The sequence below is a fragment of the Sorex araneus genome, chromosome 3, assembly GCF_027595985.1.
Source record: "Sorex araneus isolate mSorAra2 chromosome 3, mSorAra2.pri, whole genome shotgun sequence".
Taxonomy (NCBI): Eukaryota; Metazoa; Chordata; class Mammalia; order Eulipotyphla; family Soricidae; genus Sorex; species Sorex araneus.
The window spans coordinates 60470092-60492068 of NC_073304.1; the positions used below are offsets into that span (position 1 = coordinate 60470092).

Sequence of the window (21977 nt, forward strand, 5' to 3'; positions counted from 1 at the left end):
TAAGAACCACGAGTTGTAGCCCAAACCCTCACTCCCACTAAAAATAGGAATTTGAGAAAAGAGAGTATAATAATCTCCCTGGGATAGCACTTCTTGTTTCTCTGCACAAAAATGATCATGATAACTCTTTTCTGCTTCTTACAGATAGGTTTCTGTTTTTATTTTTAACTTCCAAGAGAGACTCTAAGCACCTTGAGGGCAGGGACTACTGCATGTCATGCATCTGGGTGACCAAAAAGGAGAACAATAAGTCCTAAGTATCATTGCACAAAAAAAACATAATTAAAATAGAAATTAAAGACCTCTTGATGACTCTTGCCCAGCAAATCATTAAGAAAAAAACCTTGTCATAAAATATCTTTGTTTCGGGGGCCGGAGTGATAGCACAGCGGGTAGGGCGTTTGCCTTGCACGCGGCCGACCCGGGTTCGATCCCCGGTATCCCTTATGGTCCCCCAAGCACCGCCAGGAGTAATTCCTGAGTGCAAAGCCAGGAGTAACCCCTGAGCATCGCTGGGTGTGACCCGAAAAGCAAAAAAAAAAAAAAAAAAAATCTTTGTTTAAAAATCTAGGAGGATGCATCTAGTTTATGTTTCTTTTTGGTATTAATCAACATTCTAAGTACTCTTTCAATTAACAAACATACACTCTTCAAGGCCTGCCAGTATGGGTTGCTAACATTTCAAATCTTTAAAAAAAAATTAGTCTAATAAATATTGATGCAGGAAAATTAATTCATGGCTTAATTTTTCCTTTTAAGCATGGACACCTTTTAACCATGCTTAATTTTTATTAACCAAAAAATAAACTGACATACTACAAAATCAGAAACTGAATGAACACGTACCAAAAGTTATTAATACGCTACCACTCAAAACTCTAAAAATGTGTTGTTTTCATGTACACATACATGAAATAATATAATGCCATAACAGAAGGGTGCTGTATCTGTGTTTAAAGAAGGGGTTGTTGGCAAACACCACAGCTCACTTCTGCTGAAATGTACACAACTGATATATGCAGCACAGAAAGCTGGCACCAAGGGCTTACAACCTTAATTTGCCTGCAAGAAGGAACGGAGATTTACCTTCAGAGCACGTTCTTGATTGTTTTCAGCAGTCAGATGTCTCATGTTGTTTGCTGAAGTCTGGTTCTGCTCTTTCAGATGATGAAGCTCCTGCTCTAGCCGTTTGCACTGCCACAGGGGAAGAATCCCATTAAGTAAAGGAGTTATAGCATTTTTTTTCACTAAGGTACATGAATTAATGTAAACAATTATATTCTCTAAAAGACAAGATATCTTTTGCAATATGAACAGTGAGTAATGCTGATTATGAATATAGTAATATTTTGATACATTCTGGCAATTCAGTTGCAAGTTTCATTTGCAAATTTCAATTTATCTTTTAGTAATCTACATATTGCCATATAAATTAGAAAATTAATTTTTATAAAATAAATACGAAACAAAACTTAAAATTATTTTTTCTAATAACCAAATGGTCTTTATATCCTTTGGCTGAAGAAAGGCATGCTTTAAAAACCTCAATGAGTTCTAAATAAATACAATGATATATTGTTATGAATTTGTTAAAGTTGAAATTATAAAATAATTATGATATTCATATTCTTATAAATATCAAAATAAACAACTTTAAAAAGAAAAACTAAGAGTAACAGTGCTAAAAACAGCCAATAATTAGAATAAACAATTATATTTTATTTTGATCAAACCTTTTTGTAAAACATGCAAAAAGATATTTTGATCTAGAATATACGTAAAAAGAAAAATACAAGCAAAAGCATGGATGAGTTAATGGAAACACATATGCTTAAAATAATTAAAATATACCAATTTAATATAATACCTTAAAATAAATTTATCAAACACTTTACACAATAATCATAATGAATGTAAATGGATATGCTGCAAATCATGGCTATATGAAGGCACCTGGGGCTCAGGGTAAAAGGAATAAAGTAGTAAATTCTACTTTCAAATGAAACAAAAAAATCACTTCTTGATTCATCTGTTTTAAAACTGGCATTCTTAAGTGACAAAAACTTGGTAAATATGTTAAGACTTAGTTCTGTTTAAATATGCATGTGAATAGACGTCATATGAATTAAAGTTACCATTACGATATAAACAAGATGCAGCCAGCTAGAGGGCTGCAGAAATTAAAGCTATCATTACTATGATATAACAAAGACGCAGTTAGAGGATTGCAGAGATAGTCCAGGGATTAATACGCTTGCCTTGCATGTGAAGATCCCAGATCAATCCCCTATACTGTGTATGGTCCCCCAATATTGCCAGGAGTGACCCCTGAGCACACATAAGCACTGCTGGAAGTAGCTTAGAAAAAGTGATTCAGTTATAATCCAAATTGCACTTATTCTTCTAAAAGGTAATTACCAACCCTCAGTAATTTTGTGTATTTTAAAACTTTTATTTTTTTTGTGGTGCAGGAACCAAACTTGAGTACATGTATAGCATGTACTTTACCACTCAGAAATATCCCTGCACCATGCAAAGTCTTTTAAAAGAAAGAGACTTAAAGATGACCAGATTTCCTGTACTGACATAAATTACACATTAATAATTAGAGTGTGAATATAAATTACTTGCCTCAGGCAACGAAAAAACCAAATGTATTTATAGTTAAATATAACCAGAAAATAAAAATAAAATTAATTTAGCAAGTAAAGTTGTGTTAAAAGTTCTTATGAGACAGCACTGGCTCATATAGAGGCAAGTCACTTCAACTTATGCCATGTACCAATCACATTTTTACATAATATTCTCTATTAGAATTATTGATATTGTCAATTAAGTTAATGAAAAATTATTAAATAAGTTTGAATACGTTTAAAATGTCACTGTCACTGTCATCCCCTTACTCACTGATTTTGCTCGAGCAGGCACCAGTAACGTTTCCATTGTGAGACTTGTTTTTACTGTTATTGGCATACTGAATCGCCACGGGTAGCTTGCCGGCTCTGCTGCACGGGTGGGATACTCTTGGTAGCTTGCCGGGCTCTCCGAGAGAGGGGCAGAGGAATCGAACCCGGGTCAGCCATGTCCAAGGCAAATGCCCTACCTGCTGTGCTATCGCTCCAGCCCAAGTTTAAAATGTAATAACAAAATATGATTCATGAAAATACAAAAGTTGGGGTGGATAATTTTGGCACTAGAGATAAAAGAATATTCATGGAGCATAAGATACTTGCAAAGGCTAATTTGAAGTATTCCTTTTAATAAGCACAGGAGATAAAGAATGACACAAGATTGGGGGTGTTTGTATATACATGAGAAAGCATGGACAATAGTTATCTGATTACCTGTTACTTGTGCTACCATACAAATTACAATTCATTAAAGCGTAGAAATTCTTTCTTTTATAGATGAGGCATAAGAAAGCATCACTAACTTTTATTCAAGATATATATGACAGTATATTTTCATTTCTACATGGAGCTTGTTTAATTCAGAAATAAAATTGTGAGAAGCAACATTAACTGAGCTAAATAAAAAAGGTTCTTGTCAAATGCATGATAGGTGTTTATAGTTAATCTTGCTTAATATTCTTTGTATTTATTCAATCCTTGTTATGTAAGCACAATGAATTGCTTCAATAACAAATACAAATTATTCTTTGTATATATTCAATATATTACTTCTTCATTGATTAGTATATTCTTTTACACCTGACTGTATAAGAGCTTTCGTTGTGTTCAAACTATACTATAGTTGCGGGAAATCAACAGTAGCAGAAAATAAGAAGTGAACAACTTTATTTTCTTCTCTGCCCAGATTTCCCATTTCCCAATAGCCAGGCGGTCACACCCAGTGACTGCCCCCGGTGCTGTGTAATCCTATAAACGGCCAGCATCCAGAGACTTAAAAGCAAACTCCCAGAAGCTCGAGGCCGCTTTGAAGCCCTGCAATATTTTATAGCCTACTTCTCCCTCTGGGAGAACCTGGCAAACTACTGGGAGTTTCCTGCCCACATGGGAGAGCCTCGCAAGGTCCCCATGGTGTATTAATATGCCAAAACCAGTAACAAGCTGGGTCTCATTCCCCTGAACCTGAATGAGCCTCCAGTACAAGCCTCCAGTATGGCATTGTTGGAAGGATGAGCAGAGAGAGGCTTCTAAAATCTCAGGACTTGGACGATGGAGACGTTACTGAGACCGCCCGAGAAATTCGACAATCAACAGGATGATGATGATGATGATAATGATGATTTTTTTACACTTGACTGTATAAGAGCTTTCATTGTGTTCAAACTATACCATAGTTGCGGGAACTCAATAGTAGCATAAAATAAGAAGTGAACAACTTTTGTTAAAAGTTTTGTTTTCAAATTTTGTTAAAACTCAATTAATTGCAAAGCTTCGTGTTCGGTGGGAACAAACAGAATGAGAAAACAGTCAACTGAATGAGATAATCTGCCTGTGCACCAAACACCTTAAAATATCTAGGACATACAGAGAACTCATGAAGCTTAACAAAAAAAAAAAAAACCCATCAAATAAATGACCTGAGATTTAAAGAGATTTTCTCCAAAGAGGAATGCAAATGGATGATACATGTATGTAAGCAGGCTCATGACCAGTTATCATCACAGAAGGGCAAATTAAAACCACAGTGAAAAAACGAACTCAATTTTTGGCTGTGATAACAGCAAGTGTTGGAGAGGCTTGACAAAAAAGGAACCTACAAATACTATTGTTCAGAAACTTGTGCAATTATTTTGGAAAATACAATGAAGCTTTCCTAAGAAGCAAAAGAAAGAACCACATTATCCAGCAATTTCATTTTTTCTACCTAAAAGAAACACAAACATAACCACTAAAAGTTTAATTCCACCCCAATGTCTAGTGCAACATTATTTACAATAGCTAGTATATGGAAGTAGCAAAAGCTAGTATATATGAAAGTAATGAAAACTATCAATAGATGAGTGGATTAAGAAATATGGCAGCTTTATACATAGAATACTATTCAGATTATTTCCATCAGAAACCAAATGGAGAAAAAGCTCAAGAAAATTATTTGAGGTTAAATATAAGTGAGAATTAAAAAGCACTGGATGATTCATTAACATATAACTGAGGGCATGTAAATAGCCATATATATGTATATACATATATATATATAAACTGTGTTATTGATGAAAAGATAAATATAAAACAAACCAGTGGATAATGATTATAGTACTAAAGTTATCCGGAAAGGAGATAAAAGGCAGAGGGGAGGGAAAGAAAAATTGAATGATATTAAATCTAGCTTCCCTTTCAAATGGCAGTAAGTTTTAAAACAATCACTTCCAGGAAGTTACCAGTGTGTTTAATTTTATTTTCTGCCTTTTCTAAATGTGTTGTACAAACACGATGAATTGCTTCAATAACAAAATGTACAATATAATGATGACTCTGATGAGCCAAATGGTTCATCACATACTGATTATAGAAATTTCCATATATGTACGCATATATAAAAAACAGCTCTGTATTTGGTTTGCAAATATTTCACTTTAGGTTGCTAGTAACACTAAGTGAGACTGATTTCTATATTCTCTTTCTTGAGTTATCTTTCCAGTATTTTCTTAATGAATGTTGGTTTTCTTAATTGAATTTTGAATTGAATTGATTTTTTTAATTTTTAATAGAAGGTTGAATTTCATAAGTCTTTTTTAGAATTTTAATCTTATAAAATATTTATGTAAATGTATTCTTAAAAGATATGGTAGAAGTCACATAAAAGTATCTTTGCTTTTTTTATGTATTCGAGATTCTATCATTAGAGGTAGCACTGCAGCACTGTCATAGCATTGCCGTCTATTGTTCATCGATTTCTGAACCGGCACCAGTAACATCTCCATTGTGAGACTTGTTTTTACTGTTTCTCCCATATTGCCATGGGGGGCTTGCCAGGTTCTGCCCTGTGGGCAGGATACCCTCAGTAACCTGCCAGGCTCTCTGAGAGGGATGGAAGAATTGAACCTGGGTCGGCTGCATGCAAGGCAAACACCCTACCTGCTGTGCTATCAAGCTTTAAAAACTCCTTTTAGGATCACTAAGTCAATGATGGTTGGAGGAATTGTTCAGGATGGGAGATGTGTGCTGAAAGCAGATAAAGGACCAAACATGATAGCCTCTCAGTATCTGTATTGCAAACCATAACGCCTCAAAGTAGAGAGAATATGAGGGAAATTGTCTGCCTTAAAGGCAGGAGGAGGATTGGGATGGGGAAAGGGGGACACTGGGGACATTGGTGGTAGAAAATGTACACTGGTGGAAGGATGGGTAATTGATCACTATATGACTGAAACTCAAACATGAAAGCTTTGTAAATGTATCTCACAGTGATTCAATTAAAAAATTTTTTTAACTACTTTCAGTGGGACATTATTCTTGAAAATTTGATTACTTTATTCTGACACTTTTTTGGATATAACACTATAACATAGATATTACTTCATTGGTCTGGCATCTATTTCTGTATTATGAAGCCTTAATTAGTCTAACAGCCAATTATTTGTAAATTAATCTCTTTTTTCTCAATGGTTTCTTTAATAACTTTTGTATTCCACTCTGAAGTCTCAATTCTACAAAGTGTCAAAGGGCAGATTTATTTTAATCTACTTGGTACTCTTCACTTTCAAATCTGAAAAATTTAGTTATCTCCTGCAATGTAACCTAGCTCCCATTTTGGAAAAAAAAAAACAAACTGAAAGTTGTATGATAGCTCACCTTTTCCACATCTGAATTTGCCATGTTTTAAAGATTCAAGTGTTTGAATTCTGCATATTCTTATTTTTTTATTAAATCACTGTTAGTTACAAACTTTCATGTTTGAGTTTCAATCTTACAATGATTAAACACCCATCCCTCCACCAGTGCACATTCTTTACCACCTCTGTCCCCAGTATACGCCACCCCCCAACTTCCAAACCTGTCTCTATGGGAGACAATTTTCCCCATACTCTCTCTCTACTTTGGGGCATCATAGTTTGCAATACACATACTGAGAGCTTATATTTGGTCCTTTTTCTACTTTCAGCACACATCTCCCATCCCAAATGATTCCTCCAACCATCATTGTCTTAGTGATCCCTTCTCTATTCCAGCTGTCTTCTCCCTCAGCTCGAGGAAGGCTTCCAGCTACGGGGCAATACTCCTGGCCCTTGTGTCTACTTACTGCCCTTGGGTGTTAGTTTCATGTTATTTTATATTCCACAAATAAACTGCATATTATTAAAAGTGAAGAAAGACTACTGATTCTCCCATGAGGTCTACTATTTTTCTGTTTGCCTTGTAACTTCAATAAGTGTTGTTTTCACTTCTAGATTACTTATTAGATTCTTCTACAATGATGGACATGGTTTCCAGTTTTGTCTAATTACTTCCCTTTGTAACACATTGTATACTTTTAACCTTTAAAAATTTTATTTCATATATTTCCAAATTATCTCAAATTATTAGTTATGCAACTCTTTACATTATCTTCGATGCTAGACATATGGAGTACAGAAAAATAAGAGTCTCTTTTAGTAGAAATCTTGTGTTAAATAGGTCGTTGAAAAATTGTCAGAATAGTTTTAAATTTGCTTCTGCTAGAGGACAAAGATTTTATATCTGTAAGACAGGTTTTTATGTCATCTAAAATTGTGGATTCTCACTATGGTGATTATGTAATTATGGAGAACTGAAATATCTTTAATATCTCAAAGTAATTTTTACCCTTTTCACAACTATAGCCAGTGGCAATCTTTCTTATCACTTTCCTGAGTTAGAGAGCTGCTCACCTAATTTTATCTACCTGCTTTTAGTATGCACTAAAGAGGTAATCTTTCATTCTCTTTTCTGTGGCCCTTCACTTGGTTGCCATAGTGAGTGGTCCTATTTATCAACTGTCCTTACTAAAGACAATGCAAGCTTGTAGCCCTTGAGATTTATGTTTTATTTTATATCCTTAATTAGTATATTTAGAATATACTAATTGGATATACTAACTGGAGCGACAGCACAGTGGGTAGGGTGTTTGCCTTGCACGCGGCTGATCGGAGTTGGATTCTTCCATCCCTCTCAGAGAGCCCGGCAAGCTACCGAGAGTATCCCATCCACAGAGCAGAGCCTGGCAAGTTATTCTGTGGCACTGTAGCACTGTCATCCTGTTGTTCATAGATTTGCTCGAGTGGGCATCAGTAACGTCTCCATTGTGATACTTGTTACTGTTTTTGGCATATCGAATACGCCACGGGTATTTTGCCAGGCTCTGCCCTGTGGGCTGGATACTCTCGGTAGCTTGCAAGCCTCTCCGAGAGGGACGGAGGAATTGAACCCGGATTGGCTGCATGCGAGGCAAAGGCCCTACCCTCTGTGCTATCGCTCCAGTTCACACTCCCCCGCCCCTGCCCCACATATTCAATATACCAAAAACAGTAACAAGTCTCACAATGGAGATGTTACTGGTGCCTGCTCGAGCAAATTGATGAACAATGGGATGACAGTGCTACAATTACTATATTTGAAAATCTTTAGGCTTCTTCTTAAATTTAATTCGGAGGGGGGGAATGGGAAGCTGTTTTGGCCACATCCAGCTGGCCTCAGGATCTCTCTATCAGGGGACTATATGTGGTGATGAGGACTGAACCCAGATTGACTACACATGAGGGAAGTGCCTTTACCCACTGTTCTATCTCTGCAGCACCTTTCTGTATCATTTTGTATTCTCATAGTTCAATGATGACAGTGGGTAAGTCACTTACTGTGTTGCTGCCAATGTCTCTAACCAAGTGTATTAGTACTTTCTTTAAGAACGCTTATACCCCTTCATTTGATGCATATATGTTAAGCGTTAAGTCATCTTGATCCCTTAATCAGTGTAACACCCACCTTATCTATTATTACCTTCTTGAGTTTGTACTCATTTTGAGGTCTATCACTACTATTTTTAGGCTGCTCTTTGCCTGTAAGATTGGTTCCCAGTCTTCGAGCCTGAGTTTATTACAAAATTTAAGAGTGTCTCTTGTGAGCAGCAGGGTGGATTATGTTTCTGATCCATCGCACTACTCTGTGCCTTTCGACTAGTTTAGTCCACTAAACTAAACTAAAGAGAAATTATTTACACAAAGAAATTTGTTTCCATTTTCTATGAGAACTTAACTCCACAACTTGTCTTCTCTCCTTGGCTTTCTTTCATCCTTTATTTAGTGACCAGCTTTCATTTTTCTCTTAAGTATTTTCTACTTTGGGGTTATCATGTGGTTTACATCTAAAGTTCTCAGTTTATTTCAGGATAGACAAAGGAGAGGTTAAGGCACTTGCCTTCCCATGTGATTAGACCTATTTTGATCCCCTGCATCATATAAGGTCCACAGAGCACTGCCAGGTGTCATCTCTAAGTACAGACCCATAAGTATGCCCCAAGCAATCTCACCCCCTATCCCCATCCCAGTGCGCCCCCCCCAAACACAAAGAATGCGCAAATCTTTGGCTATTACTTCATTAGCAATCCTTCCCTTGTTTCTCTTCTTCTGAAGCCCTTAGGATGAGAATGTTACTTTTAATGATGTCCACAAATCTTGTGTTTTCTTTTTCTTTCTTTTTTTTTTTTTTTTTTTGCTTTTTGGGTCACACCTGGCGATGCACAGGGGTTACTTCTGGCTCTGCACTCAGGAATTACTCCTCGCGGTGGCTCAGGGGACCATATGGGATGCTGGGAATCGAACCTGGGTCGGCTGCATGCAAGGCAAACACCCTACCCGCTGTGCTATTGCTCCAGCCCCAAAAATCTTGTGTTTTCTTCAGCTTCTAGATTTCTTTATCTTTTCTCATCTTTTCTGATTATATCTACCTTGTCATTTAATATTACAATAATTTTTACTTATTCCATTCTGCTGTTGGGTCCCCACTGCTGTGTTTTTCACTTCAGCTACTAAACTCTTGAAACTATTCACTTCTGTTCAGACCTTTCCATATTTTCATTTATACTGTCTCTGAGTGGACTGGAACGATAGCACAGTGGGTAGGGCATTTGCCTTGCATGCAGCTGACCTGGGTTCGATTCCTTCATCCCTCTTGGAGAACGTGGCAAGCTACCGAAAGTATCCCGTCCACACAGCAGAGCTACTGGTGGCGTATTTGATGTGCCAAAAACAGTAACAAGTCTCACACTGGAGACGTTACTGGTGCCCCCTTGAGCAAATCGATGAATAACGGGACGACAGTGCTACAGTGCCACTATCTCTGATCATAATCTGTTTGATGGGTTTTTACTGAACACTGTGAGAATTGTTGCCAAAAAATCTTCCTTAGGGACTTTAAGAAGTCCTGGCATATTCAGGGGGCTGGAGTGTTAATATAGTAGGTATAACATTTGCCTTGGACAAGACCTACCCCTTTGATCTCCAGCATCTCATTTACTCCCCGAGTCCCACCAGTAGTGGACCCTAGTGGAGAGCCAGGAGCACTGATGGGTGTGGCTAAAACACCCCAAATAATAGTGATAAGATCCAACTATATGCTATTTATAAGACTCACTTTAGATACAAAGACATGCAGAGTTAATGTGGTTAAGTGTGATCCCCAAAATTTTGTGACTCCAAATAAGATGTTTTGAGAAGATTCACATAAATTACTGTGTATTGATATAATTGTTCTATTTTGCTATTTGCTATTGTTCACTCTCTTACTGTGCCTAATTTATAACTTTACTGTGATAAAGTTATAAAGAAAAAGAAAACTGTATATGGTATTTACTACTACCTGAGGTTTTAATATTGGTGAGTATGTGGAGGAACTGGAAACTTTGTGCTCTTTCGCTGGCAGTGTAAAAGAGCACAGCCACCACGAGTAACAGGGCATTTCCTCAGATTTTTAAACAGAAGGCTAGAGAGATAAACAGCAGGCCGAGTACCTGCTCTGCTTGGAAGAAGCCGTAATTCAGTCTCCAGCACAGCACAGTTCCCTAGCACCACGCGGAATGACCTTTGTGCAAAGAGCCAGGAGTAGCCCCTGAGCATAGCCAGGTGTGGACCTCCCTCCTAAAAAATTTTTTTTAATGAAATTATCATGTGACCCAATAATTCCACAAGCCCTTACAAACACAAGAGAAAACAGAAAGCAGGGTCTCAAGATATATTTGTGAACCGATTTGGTATGTGAATAATATTTTCATTACATACCATATATTACATATACAGTAGATGACAGTTGTAATGAATAATATTTTCATTACATACTGTATATTACATATACAGTAGATGACAGTTGCCATCTACTCCTTAAATTTTGGTCAGTCTTCACCCTTCCATAATGTGATGAAAATAAGCTATAATTCAAAGAAATATTCCACGACTCTGAACTCATCCATTTGACTTTCAAGACTTTTTTCTTTATATCTGGTTTTCATTAGTTTAATTAAAATAGGTGGGATTTTATTTGTAGATGTTAGTTTTGGTATATTTTTTAGCTTCTTGACCTATATTCTTGTTTTCAGTAAGATTTTTTTTGAATTTTCAGGCATACTTCCTAGGGGATTCTATCTGCATAAAATGTTAGATATGCAATTATGTTAATATATGCAAATATACACCTTGAGATATTGTCACATTTCTATTGAGTTGTCTTCAAATTCACTAACATTTTTTGGTCCATACTCCGAACTGTTTTTTTTTAAGTTTGTTCATTTATTTTTTACTTCATTTGCAACATTTTTCTTTTACAATTATTCTAGAGCCCTTTCTGCTTGCTTACTCATTAGAATCATCTTTTTTAAAAAAATTTTTAAAATTTTATTGAATCACCGTGAGATAGTTACAAGCTTTCATGTTTGGGTTACATCTCACAATGATCAAACAACCATCCCTCCACCAGTGCACATTCCCCACCACCAATATCCCCAGTATACCCCTTTTCTCACCCTCCCCCTGCCTCCATGGCAGACAATATTCCCCATATTCTCTCTCTACTTTTGGGCATTATGGCTTGCAACACAGACACCGAGAGATCATCATGTTTGATCTGTTATCTACTTTCAGCATGCATCTTCCATCTCAACTGCTTCCTCCAGCCATCATTTTCTTAGTGATCCCTTCTCTATTCCATCTGCCTTTTCCCCTCCACTCATGAAGCAGGCTTCCAGCTATGGGGCAATCCCTCTGGCCCTTGTATCTACTGTCCTTGGGTGTCAACCTCATGTGATATTATTTTATACTCCACAAATGAGTGCAGTCCCTCTATGTCTGTCCCTCTCTTTCTGACTCATTTCACTTAGCATGATACTCTCCATGTCTATACATTTATAAGCAAATTTCATGACTTCATCTCTCCTAACAGCTGCATAGTATTCCATTGTGTAGATGTACCAAAGTTTCTTTAATCAGTAATTTATTTTAGGGCACTTGGATTGTTTCCATATTTTGGCTATTATGAACAGTGCTGCAATGAATATATAGGTACAGATATCATTTCTACTGTGCTTTTTGCATCCTCGGGATATATTCCCAGAAGTGGTAGTGCAGGGTCATATAGAAGCTCAATTTCTAGTTTTTGAAGGACAGTCTATATTGTTTTCCAGAAAGGCTGGACCAGTCGGCAATCCCACCAACAGTGAAGGAGCATCCCTTTTTCTCCACATCCACACCAGCACTGGTTGCTTTTGTTCTTTTGAATGTGTGCCAGTCTCTGTGGTGTGAGATGATATCTCATTGTTGCTTTGATTCGCATCTCCCTGATGACTAGTGATGTGGAGCGTTTTTTCATGTGCCTTTTGGCCATTTGTTATTTTTTTTTTTTTGCTTTTTGGGTCACACCCGGCAATGCACAGGGGTTACTCCTGGCTCTGCACTCAGGAATTACCCCTGGCGGTGCTCGGGGGACCATATGGGATGCTGAGGATCGAACCCGGGTTGGCCGCATGCAAGGCAAATGCCTTCCCCGCTATGCTATCGCTCCAGCCCTGTTATTCTTTTTTGAAGAAACTTCTGTTCATTTCTTCTACCCACTTTTTGATGGGGTTGGAGGTTTTTTTCTTATACAATTCTACTAAAGTCTTGTATATCCTGGATATTAATCCCTTATCAGATGGGTATTGTATAAATATTCTTTCCCATTCTGTGGGCTCTTTCTGTATTTTGGTCACTGTTTCTTTTGAAGTGCAGAAGCTTCCTAGTTTGATGTAGTCCCATTTGTTTATGTTTGCTTCCACTTGCATGGTCAGTGCTGTTTCATCCCTAAAGATGCTTTTAGCTTCAATGTCATGGAGAGTTCTGCCTACATTTTCTTCTATGAACCTTATAGATTCATGTCTGATATTGAGGTCTTTAACCCACTTTGATCTGACTTTTGTGCCTGGCCTTAGACAGAGGTCAGAGTTCACTTTTTTGCAGGTAGCTATGCAGTTTTCCAAGCACCACTTGTTGAAGAGGCTTTCCTTGTTCCACTTCACATTCTTGCTCCTTTGTCAAAGATTAAGTGGCCATATATGTGGGGGTCTGTGACAGGATATTCAACTCTTTTCCATTGGTTTGCAGGTCTGTTTTTATCCCAATACCATGCTGTTTTAATATTACTGCTTTGTAGTTGAGTTTGAAGTTGGGGAAGGTGACGCCACCCATCTTCATTTTTCCAAGGATTGCTTTAGCTATTTGTGGGGGTTTACTGTTCCATATGAATTTCAGGAGTGTTTTGTCTATTTCTTTAAAAAATGTCATGGGTATCATTAGGATCATCTTTTTCTTCAAGTCTTTAAACAAACAGAATAGATACTTTAATTTTCCAACATGTTAGGTCTGTCAAGATTTTTGACAGAAAATACTGTGTGTGTTTTTTTTGCTGAATTTCCTCTGAATTGATTAAATTCTGACATGCTTCTAGTAATTTTTACTATATGCTAGACCCTATTCATTGAAAAGCATGTCAATTATATTGTCTTTCCTTAAAGAATATGGATTTTAGACTTTTTCTCCAGAAGAGCCAAATTGTGCTAGATTCCTATGTAACTATCTGTGTTAATTAACTATTTTTTTGAGTGGTTAGATGTATTCCATTTTCTAACGTAGTCCTAGGATCTGGCCCTTAATCTAGAGCTAATATTGCGCTCACAAGACACATGTTGCCATTAAAATATAACTGTATGTTAGTTAAAGTCAAGTGCAGATCCAAGTGAAATTACTCTTTTATATTAGTCACACTCAGAGATACCAAATTGAGCAATGCAGAAAAACAACTCTAGGCATCAATCAGGGTGAATTATCAAGCTAACCTCTGTGGGTCACTGTACTTTAAGCATTCTTTCCAATTTTGTAAAATTGTGTGCGATGGGGCAGTGTAGGGGGGCAAGAAGAAGGGGGAAGCAAGACTCAATAACTACTTTGTTGTGACAACAATTCTCTACTGATTTTTTCAAGAAAACAAAACCAAAATTTCTCTTAAGAAAGTTTTGCTAGTCAAAGCTTGGTAGAACGGAGCAGGATAGGTATGGGGCTAGCACCTAGCTCTCTGTCAAACAGCACCCTACAATGTGGGCCTAGAGGGGCAAGGCTGATGCAGTGTCTTTATTTCCAAAATTGCAAGATGTGCTGGGAAGAAATTATTTAAATAATAAAGATTTCCTTTTCTTGTCTATTATTTCATCATAAATATTTATATCCACTGATGAGGTACAGAAGGAATATTTTTGTGATAATGTCAAGTCACATAAATCTGCCTTTATCATATGTTGCTTAAGTGAAAACTTAGATATAAATGTAATTATTATTCTGATTTTAAAAGTTCCATTAGCATAAAAACTAATGAGCATGTTTTCGTATGCTCTGAACTGACAACAATATAGTTAAAATAATATCCCTTTAAATTTCCTAAAGTGCAGTAGGAAAGACACTTGACTTGCACACAGGGCTGACCAGAGTTTGAACCCCGGCATTGCATATGGTCCTCCAAGCATAGCCAAGAGCAACCCCTGAGCATTTATCAGGAGTAAACCCTAAGCACTGGACCCCAAGTTAAAAAAAATATTTCAACAAATAAACTTCCTATAATTTCCAATGTTTTCCTGCTGTTTGAAAGGTTTTTGACTTCCTAGAATAAATCTTAAAGGAAATCTCATTGTGTATACAAATTCCTAAAAACGTTGTTATTGTTTTTGAGTCACACTCAGAGATAATCAGGGCTTACCCCTGGATCTGTGCCTGTGTGTGGAAGAATCAAACTTGGTGGGGCCCATGGGACCATATGGGGCACCAGGGACTGACACTGAGTTGGCTTCGTGCAATGCAAGCACCCCCAATCCATTGGATTATCTCTCTGGCCCCACTTAAACTTTCTTAATAATGATTTTTTTTCTTCCAGGTTGTCATATACACAGGTAACTAATTAGTATGTTAAAGGTAAATTAATTGTGGACTTATTTACTTGATTATTATTTATTAAGTAGTAATTATGAACTTACCAAATATGTTTACTCAGTCTAACAAAGTGGGGAGTTATGAAATCACCCTTTGTGTGTTTTAATTAGAACATATTGAGAAATTATTTCTAACATTCAGTTGGTAATAAGAAAATAAAAGATTAATTAATCAATTAAAAAATTCATCGCAGATGTCTTCCCTACTTTAGCTTTTCAAGTACAACTAAGACCTGAACACAGAAGCCAGGCCAAACCCACCCTTTTCTAATCCATCCTTCCCTTGCACCCTAGTTTTCAGGCCTTCTTTGCTCTGTGTGTACTATAGCATCATGCACTGGATGGGTGGTGGGAAGTGGGAGGGGGATGTAAAAGAAGCTAAAGGGTAGGATAATAAATCAGAACAAGCTCCCTATAAATAGGTCACCAGAAATAAAAATGAATCAACAATAAAAGCCATACAGTTTGCTGATTTCAGCAGTATCTGTTTTTCTGGGAATAATCCACATGTTCAGAGCTTCTTGGGATCTAAATCTGCTGGGAAAACCTCTGCTGTAATATAAAAAATATTAAGATATTTTCAAGGCTACTGTATCTTGCATCTAATGTATGAACTGCCAGTTATATTAACAATGATTAACCACATAGGTTCATAATTGTATGGAATAAAGTTAAAATCCAAAATATGTTTGTATCAAGTTTAGGATACTTGCTGGTAGTTTCCAAATGTTTTGGGTAGTTACCCCAAATATTAACTAGATTTGAGATTACAATTCTAGTAATTTAATTAAAAGTTGTAATTTATTAACAGCACTTCCTCTTCAATTTCAGTAATAAAAATTCTAGAGCTGTTCTCTATTTTTGTTTTGATATAAATTATATCAGAACAGTATTGCATTTCTAGGTTTAATATGCAGAAAGTAATTAAATTTTATATTTTACAACAGAAATAATTAGAATAAAGATAATTAGAAAACTATCACATAAAAGAGGTCTGATCTTGTTTATTCATTTTCTATAATCTCTTCAGCACTACAAAAGACATTTTTTCACTTGGATGATGACTTCACTTTTCTGGTTAATGCCACAACTAGGATGTGGTATTTTGATCCTTTCGGAACAGTTATAACCTTGTACTGCTGAACCCTGTAGTTAGCTAATGGTCAGGAAAACAAAATTCAGTAAATAATACCATTGTAATGAGTTGGTTCTTAAGTAAACTTCAATGGATTTTCTCAAAATCCATAAACAAACAACAGTATAACCTAAATGTTAAGTTGGCAGTTATTGCACAAAAGGACAGAGATGCTTGTTATGCTATTGTAAGACACAAAGCAGAGTTCAAAAAAATGGCATTAGTAGTCACTGGATAAGAGCCATAGTTTAATAGTTTATTAAACTCCTTTTCAGTTTTTATATTCACGGAATCACAGATGCCTCCTCTTGGTTTGCAAACTCTGTTTGCTATAAGTGTTGGAATCTCAATAGAACTGACAATTACTTAAATGTTTCTTCTTAATTTCCTTGTATAGTAGTCACTCAGACAAAATTAAATCCTAACAGGAGCCACAATAACTTGTAATGTCATCAAAAAATTTAAAATGGCATGAATAAACAAAATATCAACAAGTTTAATATTGAACAAGTCACTTGCTTTGGGAATGAAACACTAATCTTGAATATATAAATATGATAAACAGTATTCTCTAGAGGAGTATTGAATACCTGGAAACTGCTTCACTGACTGCATTGTAAACTTAATGAAGTTATCAGGACATTTACAAATTTTGAATTAAGTCAATCATGTATACTTTTTTTAAAAAAGTAAACATATTCTTGAAATAATTTTACTGATATATTGATGCAAGGCCAGAAAAATCACTCAAAACCCTAACAGTGATAATTTAGAGAAATCCTAGTAGAAAACAATTCACTCCCTGGAGCTGAAGAGATAGTACAGCAGGCAGAGAGCACCTGCTTGGCACGTGGCTGACTCAGGTGCTGTCCCTGGCACCCCATATGGTCTCCCTCAAGGCTGCCAAGAGTGATCTCTAAGCAAAGAGTCAGGAGTAAGTCCTGAGCACTGACAGGTATGGCCCAAACAACAACAACAACAACAACAACAAACTAGTTCAAGGGCTGAGAATGAGGTTTAAGTGGCAAAGCACATGCCTTGCATGTACAAAGTCCTGGGTTTGATCTCTGGCACTGAAAACCCCCCGAGTAATAGCAGGGGGAGTCCTGATAGTACTAGTATTGTCTGGGAGAGTGCATGGGTCCCAGAAAACTGTCCGGTACAGCCCCCTAAAAATTCATCAAGTCCCACATGTCAACTAAAACTTTCTCTGGCTTCTTTCTCTTACCTGTTTTTGTATTCCTGTAACTTGAAATCCCTTAAAAGTACTGTCCCATTACCAAAATACCAAAAAGTCTTAGATTTAATCTCTTTATCTCACCAGTTCAATAAAAACCATCACATTTCCATCTGCTTCTCTCTCTTTGCCTTCTCTTGGAGAGTGGCCCTTCTTTCACACACTGTTACCACAGAGACAGAAAAAAAAGACTTTCATTTTCAAGTTCCCAAAAGTCACTTCGAGTCCACTAATCCTTCATCAAATAATCCTTTCTCCTGTGAAGTTTCTGTTACCCACTTAGAGTGTGTGATCCAGGGACTAGTACTGATTCGTGAATGATGAGTCCTAGAGCTAGTATTAACATTCAGAAAAAGCCAACTTTTACAGTAATTTCAGCAGCTACTACAATTTTATGGCCGCTGAACACAGTAACAACAATAAAATTTTATATATAAATACCATTTTATTTCACCTTTTAATAATTCACTATGGTATGTTACTAAAAACAATGTTCTAAAATACACTAGAAAAATATTTTTTGAAAAAAAAATACCTTTAACCACAGATTGTGCAAGAAGTGATGTGAATAACTTGTTTCCCATTTGTGCCACAGTGATCTGACATCTTAAGTGACTTTTCCATATTTTTAAAGAAAATTACCTGTCAATGTTCTGATAAAAGTGAAAGCCATCCATACAAATTCTAAACTGACAATTTCACAATTGTAATATTAAGCAATCTTCCAATAGTAATAAACAGTGTCTTGTTTTGAGTTTTCTTAAATTTCTGCCTCTGAAATTACTCTTTGACTACAAGCTTTTATTCTATATTCCTACTACAACTGCTTTTTACTATTTTAACTGGAATAAACAGTTGTTTTAGATAAGGATTTGGTTTCTCTGCCATGCTTATTATGTAAAACCAACCATCCATCAATTTGTAGGATGCATTAGACTTCACTGAAGCTTCTCTTTTTCCCCCATCAACCTGATGCAGTCAGCTTGATGGCAGAATGGTGGAGTCAATTTTTAAATATATGATTGTAGTGGCACTTCCTCCCAAGGCTAGGGAAAGGTTCTCTGTAACAATTATGTGCTTGGGGGTGGGAAGGAAACTGGGTACACTGATGGAGGAAAGGGGACACTGGAGGTGGGAGTGGTGCTGGAACACTGTATACCTGAAACAACCGCATTATGAAAAACTTTGTAAATCACAGTGTTTTAATAGAACTAAAAAAACAACAAAAAAAGCATGTTTTACATAAGAGTCCAATATATAATGCTTTTTCATCAATTTATTCACCAGGATCAAGAAACAGAAATGGGAGTACCATCACTCATTATTCCCTTAGGAATCCACTCATAAATATTTTGCTTCCCCTCTCTGCAAACCAAGGGACTGGTAACTATAGACACACTAATTGCACACATCAGCCACTAAACACATGACAAAAATTCTATCAAATTGGAAGTTGGTTGCTTAGTTCTTCCTCATACCTGTAAATCAGTATGTTAGAAATAAGGTCACTGTAGTAGTACAGTTAGGTATTACCAATGAAAACCTGAGATACTACTATACAATAGGAGTGAAAAACGTTTTGAAAATATATTAGCTCATTTAGGTCATATTATATCCATCCAAATTATATCCATCTTATATACCATATTCATCCATAAGGGTGAAATAAATGAGAATGGAAATCAATAATAGAAGATGTTTATTAGAGAGGGGGAGGAGAGAGAGCGAGAGAGAAAAGACAATGACATTAAAGTAAATGTGAGAATAGAAGAAAAGAAAATGATGAAGATGGTGCAGAAGGCTTCCCTTTGAGCTTCTAGGTTAAAAAATCCAACGAACCACACATGACCAAAAGATCCCACGAGCAGCCCTTACAGAAGTATATGACAAGAACAACAACGACAAAAAAGTCTGAGTTAGATTTTGTGTGGTTTCCAAAACAGTGAGTACCTCAACTATCCCAGGGTGGAAAGACTGGATAGAGCATGTCAGGGAGATACAGTGAACTATTATTTCACTCAGAGTCTATAAATCTCCACTAGCAGAAAGCATGAGTGGAGGCTGGGCTGGGACCAGAAGGAACCCAGGCCAGCAACTCCATTAGGGTGCACAACTGACACCCAAGAGGGGAGCTGACCCACGAGCACTCCAAAATGAGGTAGCAGGCAAAAGATCAGGTGAAAAAGAAAGACCATATTCACCTCCAAAGCACAACAGAGGGCAGGTATTTACCATCCCAGGGCCAGGATGAGGCACTGGGAACTGTGAAAGAAGGGAGTCATTACTGATTTGTACTGCAACTTTCAGCAGTGACTAGATGCAACATAAAGCAGCACAGGTTCTGGGTGGAATTGGTGAAGGCAAACCACCTTCAATTGCTACCTAAGCCTGCACAAAACCAAATTTTCAACCTTAACCCTTAATGTGCATTAGACATAATGAAATAATGGAAAAGCCACCAAAAGTAATGGGTGAAGAAGATTGTCCAGAAGGGTGTTCGTGAACCCAGCAGTTCAAAGCCTCTTAGATAATGATTTCAAAGTAACCATGGCAAGGCTGTTTAATAAAAAGAAGCAAGAGACACAACAGTATGCCTTCTTTCTCTCTGCAATCAGAAATCACTGAAGAGTCTGGTCACTAGTGAACTGTAACAATTCACTGGAAGATCTCAGCAACAGAATGACAGAAGTTGAAGAATGCATCAGTATGCTCGACAATAAGAAGCAGAAAGTCATCAGTAGAAAACAAAGAGGGGGGATGGAGCAATAGCACAGTGGGTAGGGCATTTGCCTTGCATGCGGCCAACCTGAGTTCGATTCCCAGCATCCCATATGGTCCACCGAGCACCGCCAGGGGTAATTCCTGAGTGCAGAGCCAGGAGTAACCCCTGTGCATCGCTGAATGTGACCCAAAAAGCCAAAAAAAAAAAAAAAAAAAAGAAAACAAAGAGGAAATGGGTGAAAAGAACTGAATAATGTCAGAAAATTATGTGATAAGTTTAGAAAAACAACATTCAAATTACATGCAAACCTGAGGAAAAGATAGATTTTAGAAAAAAATATTGGTCAAAGAAATTATAGCTGAAAACTATCCCAAACTGAGGATTGATCCAAGACGCTCAAAACAAATCCAAATAGAAGAAACCCAAGACTTTGGCATTAAAAAATGTTGTAAGTAAAATGGCAAAAGTCTAAGTCTCAAGAGCAAGATAAAAAAAATTCAATTTAAGGAATCCTATATAAGATTCACAACAGGGCTATCAAATGAACAGTGTATATAGCAAACAAGTTGGATGAGATAAACATACTGACAAGAATACTACCCAGCTAGGTTGTCACTCAAATTTGAAGCAAAGCTTTATATGTGAGCAATTGCTAAAGAAGTTAAAGGCCATTAAATCAGGTTTTAAGAAGCACTAAATGATCTTCTTTGAAAAAGACAGAGTTTACTTTCTCTCTACAAAATGAATGAATGGGAATGAATGCCTTTATCTCAGTAATCTTACTTAACATTAATGGGCTGAATTCTCCCCTGGAAGGGCAGGGAGTGAGAGCCAGTAAGAGGTTAGGGCACACCTCTGTGCTTGATGCAGGTTTGATCCCCAGCACCACTCGACATCTGAGACTCACTGAAGTACAGTCTTGGAGGCCCCCAGCACTACTGGGGTGGCCAGGTGAGCAGCTACACAAGATCCTTGAATTAAATCACTGGCCAAATTTGTCAAAAAATTGCTAGGTGAGGGCTGGAGCGATAGTACCCAGGTAGGGCATTTGCCTTGCACTCGGCCAACCCGGGTTCGATTCCCAGCATCCCATATGGTCCCCTGAGCACCGCCAGGGGTAATTCCTGAGTGCAGAGCCAGGAATAACCCCTGTGCATCGCTGGGTGTGACCCAAAAATCAAAAAAAAAAAATTGCTAGGTGAGGTCTTCAAGTACTATATGGGAGACAATTTTTTTTTTTCTTTTAAAGCCACAGAGCAGTTGGATGGATCAGAAAATGGAATTCAATCTTCTGTTCCTCAGAGGAAAAAACCTAAAAAAGCCATGTTATATTAACAAAGGTTCTAAGTAAAAGACTAGAAAACAGAAGAAACATATGGTAAAAAAGAATGGAAGAGATGGCAATCGTACGTTTTGTACATTTTGCTTCCACTGTATGAGGTTCTAAAATAAGGTAAATAAATCTG

General features: G+C 37.0%; 1 protein-coding gene across 4 annotated transcripts in view; it reads right to left on the reverse strand.

Annotated features, from left to right (window-relative positions):
- MIPOL1 (mirror-image polydactyly 1) overlaps positions 1 to 21977 on the reverse strand; it is a 294074-nt gene that overhangs the window by 158142 nt on the left and 113955 nt on the right. For all 4 annotated transcript variants that reach the window (XM_055133477.1, XM_055133474.1, XM_055133475.1 and 1 more), the window contains one exon: positions 1087 to 1194. In XM_055133477.1, the coding sequence (XP_054989452.1) occupies positions 1087 to 1194 (108 nt within the window). The remainder of the gene's footprint in view (positions 1 to 1086; positions 1195 to 21977) is intronic.